General features: G+C 42.5%; 1 protein-coding gene across 2 annotated transcripts in view; it reads right to left on the bottom strand.

The window, feature by feature from the left end:
• Positions 1-7,212: 7,212 nt before the first annotated feature.
• AMOT (angiomotin) overlaps positions 7,213-13,341 on the bottom strand; it is a 64,468-nt gene continuing 58,339 nt past the window's right edge. For both annotated transcript variants that reach the window (XM_037989064.2, XM_037989066.2), the window contains exons 11-14: positions 12,653-12,775; positions 10,905-11,137; positions 9,039-9,773; positions 7,213-8,710 (exon numbers count right to left, since the gene is read on the bottom strand). In XM_037989064.2, the coding sequence (XP_037844992.2) occupies positions 8,613-8,710; positions 9,039-9,773; positions 10,905-11,137; positions 12,653-12,775 (1,189 nt within the window). In that variant the 3' untranslated portion in view covers positions 7,213-8,612. The remainder of the gene's footprint in view (positions 8,711-9,038; positions 9,774-10,904; positions 11,138-12,652; positions 12,776-13,341) is intronic.

Below are 13,341 nucleotides of genomic sequence, written 5' to 3'. Positions count from 1 at the left end.
TTAACAGAGGATGGGGAAGGTAAGGGGAAGAAGAGATAATGAAAGATTGGTCAACAGATATAAAGCTATATAGTTAGATAGAGGGAATAGGGTCTGGTGGTCTATTGCATAGTAGGATGACTAGAGCTAACAATATATTGTATATCTCAAAATAGCTAGGAAGAGAGGTTTCTGGATCTTCTCATTACAAAGAAATTATAAGATGATGGATATACTAATATTCCTGATTTGATTATTATACAATTTGTACGTGCATTGAAACATCACATTGTACTCCATAAATATGTACAATTATTGTATGTCTATCATAAATTTTTTTTAAAAAATTTCCTGGGAAGCTTGTTAAAATGCAAATTCCTTGGTCTTACTCTAGAAGTACAGGATAAACATCTCTGGGAGCAAGGCCAGAGAAAAGGTGATTTCAAGACAGATGGTCTGGAGCACACTTCAAAAATAGTTGCTCTAGGTTAGTATCAGAGAAAATAATGATGTCATGTCAGTAGTATCCTTTGAGCATAAAGAAAAAAAGATATTCAATACATTGTGTGACAATGATTCTGATGGAATAATAGTTCAAGATATCTGCATCCTGGTTCCAAATTCACTAATTATAAAACTTTGGGTTAGTTGTTTTACCTCTTGTGGCACCATTTTACTCACACTGCAATTGGAAGCTTTTGATAGATTGTAAGCAGGGAAATGACATGATATTAATTATATTTGTTGCTGACTAGTGACTGGAATAAAAACAGTGGGACAAGATTGAGCATGGCAGGCTGGGTGCAGTGGCTCACACCTGTAATCCCAACACTTTGGGAGGCTGAGGTGAGTGGATCACTTGAGGTCAGGAGTTTGAGACCAGCCTGGCCAACACAGCGAAACCCCATCTCCACTAAAAATACAAAAATTAACTGGGCGTGGTGGCGGTTGCCTGTAACCTGCTACTAGGGAGGCTGAGGCAGGAGAATCATTTGAACCCAGGAGGCCAAGGTTGCGGTGAGCCAAGGTCGCGCCATTGCACTCCAGCCTGGGCAACAAGAGTGAAACTCTGTTTCAAAAAACAAAAACAATAACAACAAAAAGATTCGGCATGGCATATCAGTGAATAGGCTACTAAAATAGACTAGGTGAAGGATAATGGTGGCTTAGAATAGGCTGTAGGCAGTAGAGTTGGAACGAAGTGAATGAATTTTGAGATTTATTTCGATAGGATCAGTAATAGATTGGATGTTAGCTAACAGAGAAAGAGAGGTGTCAAGGATGACTCGTAAGTTTCTGATTTTGTGATGAATGGTTGAGGTTCTTGGAGGGTATGAATTGATTGCAGGTTCAAGTGATCGAGTTTGAGGCCAAGAATAGATGGATAAGAGCTAAAAGTTTGGGAGGAAATGGAGGCATTGAGGGATTTGAGGTCTCGTTGAAGTGAAAAAGTAGATAGAGTCAGAGCAGGCGAACTGAGAGGGTGGGAGACTGTGGTCAGAGAGTAGGGTACTGGTGGACATATCCACAGTGGAGCAGTGCTGATTGATGATCAGCTCTGAGTTGGCCATGGGCACAGTGAGCTGAGGTGGAATGGACGTGGAGGTCAGTGAAGGTAGAGAGGTCAAGGAGCTGATGGGCCAAGATGCTGTCTGGGTTGTTTGGGGTAGAGAGACAACTGTGATCCAGGGCCCAAAACCATCAGTGCACTTGGGATAGTGACCAACTTAGTAGACGAGGGTAAACAAGGAACAACTGGATGACAGGGACATTAAGGGAGCCAGAGCTTTTTATATGAGTGAAGGAGAAATAATAGCTTGGAACCTATGCTGGGGAGCCTTTAAAAAACAATCCTGCCCTTTGATATGTGGGTTGTGAGAGAAGGAACCCCTCTGTTTTTGAGATCGTATGTTTCAATTTAAAGCAGAAGTTGTGGGATCAGATGAAGCAGCTTTGTAAGTGGCAAACATGCTGTCATTTTTTTCTGTGTGTTTGATGTGTTACATATTTTGGTTCCAGATGTAATACTTGACTTTTTCATTATTAAAAATTTTATCGTTATGCATATTGAAATATTTATGGACGAAACGCTATGATGTCCCGGATATGCTCCAAAATAACATAGGGTGGGTAGGGGTGACAAATGAAGCAAGATCAGCCATGTATTGATGATTGCTGAAGCCTAGAAATGGGTAAATGGAGGTGCCTTAGCTATTCGGTTTTTGCATATGCTTGAATTTTTCCTTAATAAAAAGTTAAAGAAACCACTTCATCTTTATAGATTCAGCCCTTTGCTTTGACTGGTATCTTTTTTTTTTTTTTTTTTTTTTTTTTTTTTTTGAGGCGAGGTTTTTGCTCTTATTCCCCAGGCTAGAGTGCAATGGTGTGTGACCTCGGCTTGTGGAAACCTCTGGCTCCCGGGTTCAGGTGATTCTCCTGCCTGCCTCAGCCTCCTGAGTAGCTGGGACTACAGGCATGCGCCACCATGCCCAGCTAATTTTGCATTTTTAGTAGATACGGGGTTTCTCTATGTTGGTCAGGCTGGTCTCAAACTCCCTACCTCAGGTGATCTGCCCGCCTGGGCCTCCCAAAGTGCTGGGATTATAGGCGTGAGCTACTATGCCCAGCCTTGACTGGCATTTTCATATTCTTTGTTAGCCTCTCCTATCCCTTTCCACAAGGTTCACAGGGACAGGTATTTATCCCCATTTTACTGATAAACTTCTCCGACACTGTTAAGGAACTTGCCCACAAGTAAATATCTGTTTAGTGGCAGATGTAGGACTGAAACTTTATGTTCTCTTGACTTGTAGACTAGTACATTCTACCACCTGATTGAGTGAGTTTGTGTTTCCATTAGTAGGTTGTTAAAATTCAGAGCAGTTCTCTAGGGACTTTGATCTTGGTAACGGAGTCTTCATTTGATTGCAGGTCTGACAAAGTGAGATTGTCCTTGCACATGCTATTCCTTCACATGGAATATTGATCCCCATCCCCTGGTTCACCTAGTTAACATCTACATACCCTTCAAAGCTCAGTTTAGTTCCTCTCCCTTTCCCTCTCCCTGTGCCATCCCAACAATCATTCCCTCCTTTGCATTAGTTCTGTATTCTTGTTCAAACCTTTGCTATTTCATATATCACAATGAATTATAAATGTGTGTCTGTGTGTGGTTTTCTGTAATAAACTAGAATCATGGACTATTTTTAAATTTTGTATTCTAGGGCCATCTACATAATGGCACTATCTAGTAAGTAGTTATTCAACAACCCACATGTGCCTGAATCCATTGGTAGAGGTTACTAGCAAATAAAAAAACATGGAGACGAAAATACATACCATGGGCTTGGTTAGTTTGTGCATCTAAAGAGTGGGCATTTGTAATGTGTTATAAAATTTTGGTGCTGTGGGGAACATTTTTCTTCTTGGAAACTAAGTCCTGTAACACAGGGCTCTTCACTGAAATACCAGGGCAGTTGCCAGTCAATGTAAAAAGTGATCTAAGACCAAACCATTTACATTTTTTCTCCAATAAAAACCTTCCTGCAGAATAAGATGGAGGTGGGAAGCAGGACATTTTTTTTTTCTGCCACTGTGTAACTCATATAGGGTGTGCAGATCACTTATCTCAATAAGAAATGCACACAGAAAGGGAGAGATGAAGTACCATGCAGATGCCAGATCAGTTATATAACTGGATAATAATATCTAGAAATGCTCCTACAATGCAATTTAACACCTTTTTTTTTTTTTTTTTGAGACAGTCTTACTCTGTCTTCTAGGCTGGAGTGCAGTGGCAAGATCTCGGCCCACTGCAACCTCTGCTGCCTGGGTTCAAGCGATTCTCCTGCCTCCGTCTCCCAAGTAGCTGGGATTACAGGCACCTGCCACCACACCTGGCTAATTTTTGTAGTTTTAGTAGAGATGGGGTTTCACCATTTTGGCCAGGCTAGTCTCGAACTCCTGACTTCACGATCCACCCGCCTCAGCCTCCCAAAGTGCTAGGATTACAGGTGTGAGCCACCGCGCCTGGCCAATCTAACACATTTTTGAAGGAACATTGGCTTTTTCTTCCAACAAGTGACTGCCCCTTAAGAAATGGGCACAATACATTTCTGAAAAGAATGCTTTTCAAAGCTTTGTAAGAAGGTCTGGTGAACTTAATACCTTATCTTCTTTGTCCTGAAAAAGAGGGAAGGCTTTTATCCGTACGGTTTTCAAAGCACTCATCATAAATATGGAGGGAATCAAGTCCAACTTTAAGAAAAATCAAATTTACAGTTGAATGAATTCTAGACCCCCTACCCTATCCCTTTTGCAACACCCATCAAGTCTATTTCCCTGTGAAAACGTGTCATTTCAAAGTCCTTGGGGATCCTTGCCTCACCAGTCAGGTTTGGAACTCATTGGTAAACAGGAGGCACAGAAAGGGCAGTGTAAAGGCAGCCTTAACATTTTCAGTGAAGAGCCAACTCGTTTGTGGTTTTGATTTGTTTTTAATAACAAGCTCCCTCAACCAAAACTGATGAATTGGCATCAGAACAAGGGTACAAAAGGAATATCAAGGGGCCTTCCAAAATGCTAACCAAAGGATGAATTCTCTGCTTTGGGTGGCCATCATTTTATCCCTAGAAACCAGGAGATAAAAAGATGCAAAGCTTTTAATATATGCTGCCTGAGTATATAAAGAGACCGATTAGAGCATGTGGCCTGTGGTGTTGTCTTAATACTTTATAATCTATAATCACATTCCATACTTCAAGCAAATGCAAATTCTGCTGCACGCTGCCCTTGAAAGGCAATTTCACTGCATACTGAATTGAAAGTAATCACTGATACAGCACAAATAAAGCCTCTGTCGGGTAAACACCAAAGCATTTTCCACACGGTACTGCATTTTAAAATAGCTAACTTTATTGTCAGTGAAAAGATAGGCACAAAGTGGATTTAAACCTGCTTAACTTTATTGGAACTAGCTCAGTTGATTACAGAATGGGGTCACAATCATTAGGGGACCACATACATTTTAAACCAAAGGCGATTCTTCTCTAGCCATCTGCCAACCCCAGCTATCCATTTTACAAACACATGCCATTAATCACAAGGGAGGCCAGAAGGAGGTTTCATGGCTCCATGTAACCCATCGTTGCTACTGGAAAAAAATAAACAAACTCCCGACACTTGTCCTACTGATGATGGATGGCACTTGGAAGATACATTTCCAAGAATCGTGGCAGGCTGAAATTGGTGGCAATTAGCCCACAGCTGATATCTTCCTTAGAAAACATTTTCAGTAAGAATGCACATGTTTTAAGTAACATACTCCATATACGCATAAGCAATTGAGATAATAGGAGATTGTGTGGCTAACAGATATGAGAATATAATTGATCAAAGTTAGTGCATATGTATACACTTTAAGCTGCCGCATTATCAGGGTTTAGGCTTGTCATAAAAAGTAGTTTGCACAATCAATCAGTTTGTTCATCTTCCAATTGTTATACCCACTCAACTGTGTAACAACAAAAACAGAACATGACGGGTCTCTGGGTATCTTTCCTATGGCAGATGATGGCAGATATTTTAGGTTCCTGCTGTCCTATTACCTTGAAGCTCAAAAGCAGCATTAAAAGGAAATCCTTCATTAAATCAACAATCAAGATGCATGATTTTAAAAGAAAGCTCAAGCTACTTTAATTTCAAAAAAGACTGTTAATAGGAGTTTCATATCAAGTAAAGTTTGTTCTAATGAAGTTTTTCTATACATGGAACACTGGGGTACAACTGACTTAGAAGGTCCTCAGAGACCACCAAGCAGTACAAGCTAAGACAACCTGGTCACCCTCCTTTCCTGAGGTGCCAGTAAAATGCACAGATAGGTAGGAGTCCAGAAAGAGCCCCCAAATGTTACATCCACACAACTGTGAAAAGGTGGCTAATTGAGATTTCTCCCATAAAGTTGAATTTTTGGATCAACAACTAGTGGAGATCTTCTGAAAAGGCTCTATCTATGTTCTGCATAATATACTGACATACACTTCTTTCCTCTCTTAGATGTACAATGTTATTTTAGCAAATTATCTGGGATTGGAAACTGAGCAGAGAGGAACTGTCTCTGGTATGAGAGGACAGATAGGTTCTGGAAAGTTCAAAATAGTACTTAACCAAGAACTTCTTCCTTTCCCCCAAACACATGAGTCTAAAGAGATGGCTACCACACAATGTGGAATGTATGACATTTGTCACCTTGCAGAATGTGATTAAAATCATGGTTTCCAGAGCCAGCAAAAAGTCTGCCAATGTGTTATAACCATGAAAGGAGTAGGTGAAAAGTGTTTTTAAATTATTTATTTGGATAGAAAGTAGCTCTCCTGAAGTTTGCTACTTGCTGCTTCTACTATTTGAGGTTATTTTTCTCTTTACGACTAAAGGGTAGTATGAAAGAGTCTTAACACAACTGCATTTTTAATTTCTATCTGAGATTCACTTTATAACTGAGGACTAATGTGTATGTAACATGATTACCTCATTATTGAAAATGTGAAAGGACTAGCTGAAAATCACATCATCCTTCCTTTATGTCTCTCTTTCTCTACACACACACACACACACACACACACACACACACACACACACACAGAATAATTCCTTTGGAAGATAATTAGGAAAGATATCATTCCTATACTCACAGAGGAACCCCAAAAGATTATCTAAGATACCCAATCTCCTAGTAAGAAGTGGGATTGGTTTCTTAGGGGGGACATTTATGTGACTCGATGTTGTAATGCAGATCAGAAAAGGGAACACCTTTTAAAAGGCACTGAAGGAGAGGCAAGACAGAAATTCAGTAGTTTGTCAAGACTGGACAAGCTACTCCAGCCAGGGACATTTTACAAGATACATATTCCCTGGACCATGAAGATGAAGATATCTTTTCGTAAAATGGAATTAAAAAAAGATAAGAGTTTCCCAAAATAAGCATGGTGATTGGCATAATGGTTAGCTGTGTTGTGTGACTTTTAAAAAGTCACTGAACCTCTCCAGTTCTCAGATTCCTCATCACTAAAATGAGGGGGTAGGGCTATATTGCTAAAGTTCTCTCCCACCACTATGGCTCATGATGTAATATAACAGGCCTACTCTTCTATTAATCTGGTTTCTAACTAAGACATCCCAAAACCTCTACCCCCCCACCCTTACCTAACACCCCCCCCCACCTTCCCTCACCCTCCCTATACCCCTTAAAACTGATCTTAATGATGCTATCTGCAGATTTGTCACCTTAATGAAGGGCAGACAGGTGACACAGGGCAGGGACCTGTGGCAACTGGCATCCTTCTGTGTTCTTGGAGGCAGCCCTATGGCAAGGCTTGGAACCATTGCCTCCTTTGATCTCTACCCACATGCACATTTCCCGCTGCTTCCCAAAGGTATTCCAAGATGGAGTCACTGACAGTGAGAAGAGGTAGTTGAGGATACTGCTGCAATCCACCTCTCCCCCGACTGCAGCATAGTACTTTGGGTTTCTCATGTTATTCCCTTGGAGATGATAGTCAAAAATGTCTTTTAAGACATATGCTTAGAATCTGACACACAAAACAAGTTATTTCAAAGTAGTCACCAGAAATTCAAAGCATTCAACCTGTCAACAAAGATCCTTCCTCATTTTGCAAATGATTGGCAATTTGAGACTGGAGCCCCAGTCAGTGAATCTGTGCTGTAGAAGAAATAAACACTAAGCTGATTGGTCTTAATAAATGCAAGCAAGCTGTGTTCATGGCTACACACAGACCATGAAAGTCTGCATATAGCACCTCACGCAACTCTCCATCAAGGCCTCTGATGGTCTAACTCCCTAAGAGAGAGGAAGTTGTGCATCATTCAGTTAATGTACTCTCTCAGCATCTGAAAGCAATATATTAATTATCCAAATGCATAAATTATTCCACAGCATATATATGAATGTATGAACCTCCAGGAGGGAACCAAAAGAATCCATTTCCAAAGCACCACTGAAATGAAGACAAACACAATTCCCTGGGGCAGGGTAGCTGGGAAATTGGAAGAAAAAATTAGCTCCAGCACCCTTCTGCACCCCAAAACTCCCTACCTTTTTTCCAGCTTACATAGCTCCTGAAACTATTCCCTTTTATAAGCCTGAGGTGAGAGCTTTCTCCGGCTGCTGCACAGGATAGTAACTATACAAAACAGCACACACTCAATTCTCTCCAGCTTCCCACTTCCAAACTACGTGTTACACACTGTCTTCCACACATACTGTGCTCTTCAATTAAAAATGATCTAGAATATGGAAATTTTAAACAAATTTAAGCACATTGAAAACACTGATGTATGCCCACCCGTTAACAGTCCCAGTATTTGTATAAATTCAAACAATAAGCTTTAGAGCACATTCTGATTAATCTGTCTTTAGAGGTACTCCCTAAGCATACCAGAATAGACTGGTGGTTCACATGGTATTACTCAAGTAGTACATTGTTCCAACAAAAAGTCCTGTTAAAAAACATCCCCTCCCCCCAACCCTTGTCCTCACCCCCAAAACAAGAACCAATAAAAGGGGGAAATGATTAAAAGCATTTTTGCTGAGAAACTGCAGCTCTTGATTTGGCCGTTTAGATGAGATATTCCACCATCTCTGCATCAGGCTCTTGTCCCAGGATCTGAATGGGAGTTTTTCTTTCCAGAGTATTGGAGTGGAACACAGGCCCATCTAAATGGAAATAAGGGTTAGAAAACACTTAGGGATGAAGAAAAAACCTGTATTTCTAGAACTAGACACCATCAGAGCCCTCATGAAGCCAATGGCAAAGTGAGACTTGTCACCTCCCTCATTTGCTTCTGCTAAGATAATGGCCTCTACTCATGCCTGTTCCCATCTTGGTGGATGAGAAGTCATTTACAGACTCTCTTCTCTCTCCCTTAGAACATGAAAAACTCAGTCCAAAGGATAACTCTGCCCAGACATCAGGCAACAAGAAATAAATCTGTATTTGAGAGCAGAACTAAACCAAAAGTTACCTGCTAAAGGGAATAATTACCTGCTTTGTCTGGATTGCAGGTCATACTTGGTATAGACAAACGATGTGGTCCAGGACCGGTAGCTGGACTTGCAGGAACCTCAGCCTGAGCCACAGCTGGAGTTGGAGTTGGAGCTGGAGTTGGAGCCGCAGCCGTAGCTGAAGTTGGTGCCTGAGTCTGAGCAGGAGCAGAAGCCTGAGCCGCTGCTGAAGCCGGAACTGGAACCAGAGCCGGAGCTGGAACCGGAGCCGGAGCAGCTGGAGCAACCTGAACAGCAGCAGCAGCAGCAGCAGCAGCAGCAGCAGCAGCAGCAGGAGGAGGAGGAGGAGGAGGAGGAGGAGGAGCAACGGCAGCAGCTGAGGCAACAGAGGCAGCAGCTGGAATCTGACCAGCAGCAGCTGGAGAAACAGCAGCAGCAATAGCAGCAGCGGTGGCTGGAGACGGGGCAGCAGCAACAGCAGCAGCAGCAGCTGGAGCAGCAGCAACAGCAACTGGAGTAGCAGCTACCATGGTGGTGGTGATAGTGGCAGCAGTGGCGGTGATGGCGGCAGCAGTGGCGGCAGCAGCAACTGGAGCAGCAACAGAGATGGGAGCAACAGTTGCAGTTTTGTTCGATTCCGTCCCACGTTCAGTTTGGGTACTGCAGTCTCGGCTGCCTGTCTTGGAGTGAGCCGAGAGCAGGGGAGTCGAGGGGGGCACAGGCGAGGGTGTGGAAGGGACATATTCAGCACGGTAGTCTCCACCCAAGAGAATGCCTACAAATGAAAGAGGAACAGACATTAGAAAAAAATAGGTGATTCAAATCCAGACATCTAATTACCTGTTCTCCCATTCAAATTTCAGAAGAAATTTGAATGTGTCTAAATTATTTATTTTTGCCTCCAGGGAACCCAGAAATCAGTGTGTGAGGCTCCTCCAACCATGGCTAAAAGTTTCTTACAGACTTCAAAGATCCCTTCTGGTCCTCATCCATCACCTGGCACAACATACTAAGCCTGTAAGTGACCTGGGTATCTGTTTTGATTTATTTTTCCAATGGTGATTGGGTTCCACCAAGTTGTCAGAATGCTCCTACTCGGCTCCACTTATAAACCATTACCACACATTACCAGGGAGCAAGAAAGGATTTGGAGAAGAAGTCTATTGACACAGATTAAGTGTGGTAATAATTGTGTGATCTAAGGTTCTCACCATGACCATAGTCTCCAAAATGCTTATTCTAACCAAAAAATATTATAAGTATCCAGGACCAAGAAAGGAATTAAAAGCAACAAAAAGGGTTAAAATAAAAATACATATAAGCTTCCTTCCTCAGGCTCTAAAAATGTGCCCGTGGTATCCACAATATGTCTGGGGTTTTGATTAGAGGGGAGGGAATGGACAGGAATGGAATGAAAAAGTACATTCTGTTCTCATCTCAGAACACTGTGGGAACAAAACCTGCTACCCAAACGATTTAGCATAACTAAAACTCTGGGTTCTCCTATTATAGAGGAGGAAGGAACACAGAAATGCTGGAATTTTGAAATTCTGAATGACAAAAAGGCCACACGGGTTCTGGAGAAAGATAAAGGTGCCACATGGCAAAGGTCAAATGTGAGAATATTTTAGAGGAAATTAGAGTTATCTTCCTTCATACCCAAATGAAACTCAAGATTCTTGTCCTCTAGGCTTTGGCCTCAATCAGTATTCTCACCAGGAGACTTCAAAGTGTGGAGGAGCTCCAGAATGTGGAACTAGGGTCTCAGGAGGAATATGAACCCAAAACCCTGGTACACCTTCCTCTCTAGAACCTGGACCATCATCCCTTTTCCTTAAGCATGGGTGCTTGTCTCATGGCTCTCTTCAGACACATCACTATAATCTTCCTTATTTACTGTCATTACCTAGGCTCCCCTTCCAGCTCTTGTCATCTCGCTTTTCTTCCATGATGGGGGTGCCAGTCAGGGTGGATGAGTGGGAGAGCAAGCCTGATCCAGCATTGGAAATGGACATCAGAGACTTCGCTGGCCGCATGCACGACAGCTGCTCTGTCTTGCTCGGCTCCTTCCGGGAACGCTGTTGGAGTACTTTGATCATGGCATCCTTCTCAATAATCTGGGCATGTAGGGTCTTAATCCTAGGAACCAAAGACAAAGAACATATAAAGACCTTGTTGCGGCCAGGCACGGTAGCTCATACCTGTAATCCTAGCACTTTGGGAGGCCAAGGCGGGTGGATCACAAAGTCAGGAGTTCAAGACCAGCCTGACCAACATGGTGAAACCCTGTCTGTACTAAAAATACAAAATTTAGCTGGGCATGGTGGCGGGCACCTGTAGTCCCAGCTACTCAGGAGGCTGAGGCAGGAGAATCACTTTAACTTGGGAGGCAGAGGTTGCAGTGAGCCAAGATAGTGCCACTGCACTCCAGCCTGGGTGACAGAGTGAGACTGACTCCATCTCAAAAAAAAAAAAAAAAAAAAAAAAAAAGATGTTCTTGCTACCTCTACATTTTGGTCTAATTGACTACATGACTACATAGAGTTCCCATCATCTTTTTGACTAAAGGTTGATCTAGTTAGTTCTGAGTTGGAAGACAAGGGATGGTGTGCTACAGTTTTTAAAACATGTTTTTCTTAAAGTATAATAATAAAAAATATATATAATATATATAAAAGATGACTTTTCATTAATAAAGGCAATAGTGTGAGAAAAAAACAACAACATGTTTTTCCGCACACCCAAATGGATACAGCAGAGCATCAGGAGCCGTTGCTTAAACCTTAGTAAGTCACAATAAAGTACCAGTGAAAAAAAAAGGCTGAATATGAGAGAATGAACTGATGTACTGGGTGCTGTAGTGAAGAATCTCAGTCGATGGAAACAATTTACGCAGTAAGATGAGATCTTCTATGAATGAGTGACAACCTTCAGGTAATAAGTCAATGATCATATGTTTATAAAAGGAATCAGGTATCCTACCTCCCACTTTGAGTAGATGTTCTTTTGTTGTTGTTGTTGAGATGGAGTCTCACTCTGTTGCTCAGGCTAGAGTGCAATGGCACAATCTTGACTCATCGCAACCTCTGCCTTCCAGGCTCAAGTGATTCTCCTGCCTCAGCCTCCTGAGTAGCTGGGACTACAGGTGCCCACCACCGCACCTGGCTAATTTTCATATTTTTAGTAGAGATGGGGTTTCACCATATTGGCCAGGCTGGTCTTGAACTCCTGACCTCAGGTGATCTGCCCGCCTTGGCCTTCCAAAGTGCTGGGATTACAGGCGTGAGCCATTGTGCCCGGCCAAGCAGATATTGTTTTACTCTTTTATTAAGCAATCTGCTGTACCACAGGGTTGCAGTGCAGTGCTAGAAAGAATACCCCAGAGTGCAAATGCCAACAATTTAAGCTCAGGCAGAGGGCAGAGGAAAAGCAATTAGGAAGGCCAAAGGGACAGAGACCCTACCTGGAATTCCATGTTTAGTGGAGAGTATCAAGGTAAAAGTCATTGTCTCTCACACCTTTAAGTGATAGGCTGGCAAGGGTGATGGTGGAGGGGGGAGACTGCATGATCAGATTTCCTAGTTGTGAATAAAGATCCTATCTGGTCTCTATATCAACGTCTCAGATTCCTCAGGGTTCAGAACAACATTTTACCTGCCCTCCATGTCAAGGCAACGCTTATTGGCCATCAAGATTTCTTCCTCTTCTTTCTGGATGCGAGCTTCTAGAGCTGTGTCATAGCTGGTGTTAGGAGAGTGACTGATGACTGTTGTGTCCCTGGGGAGGAAAATGGAAGTGATGAGATGGGAGCATAGCAAGATCAATGAATGTTATCTTTCTTCTAAGTCAAGAAAGGCTTTTCTGGAAAGTCCTACGCTGAAATCAAGCTCATCTGGAACAGATGGTTTCTGGGGAACTAACCCGTAAGAACCTCCAAAATAGGACAGTTCAGCGTTCAGGATAGAAGACAACGTTATTAGTATAGAAGTGGCTGCAAAAGTCAGTGAGGGATGAGATAGGCACAGGCTTGCCTTCAGAACTGAACAGGTATCATCCCATGTTCAGTTCTGGCAGAGAGCCCCTTCAAGTTTTTAGATCATGGCCAAGCAATAGGAATATGTATATATTGGGCCAGGCATGGTGGCTCATGCCTGTAACCCCAACACTTTGGAAGGCTGAGGCGGGTGGATCACCTGAGGTCAGGAGTTTGAGACCAGTCGGGCCAACATGGAGAAACCCTGTCTCTACTAAAAATACAAAAATTAGCTGGGCATGGTGGTGCACGCCTGTAATCCCTGCTATCTGGGAGGTTGAGGCAGGAGAATCACTTGAACCCAGGAGGC

This window comes from Chlorocebus sabaeus, chromosome X (assembly GCF_047675955.1).
Source record: "Chlorocebus sabaeus isolate Y175 chromosome X, mChlSab1.0.hap1, whole genome shotgun sequence".
NCBI lineage: Eukaryota > Metazoa > Chordata > Mammalia > Primates > Cercopithecidae > Chlorocebus > Chlorocebus sabaeus.
Note: the sequence above shows the minus strand (reverse complement) of the source record. Positions and strands in the feature narration are given on the sequence as shown.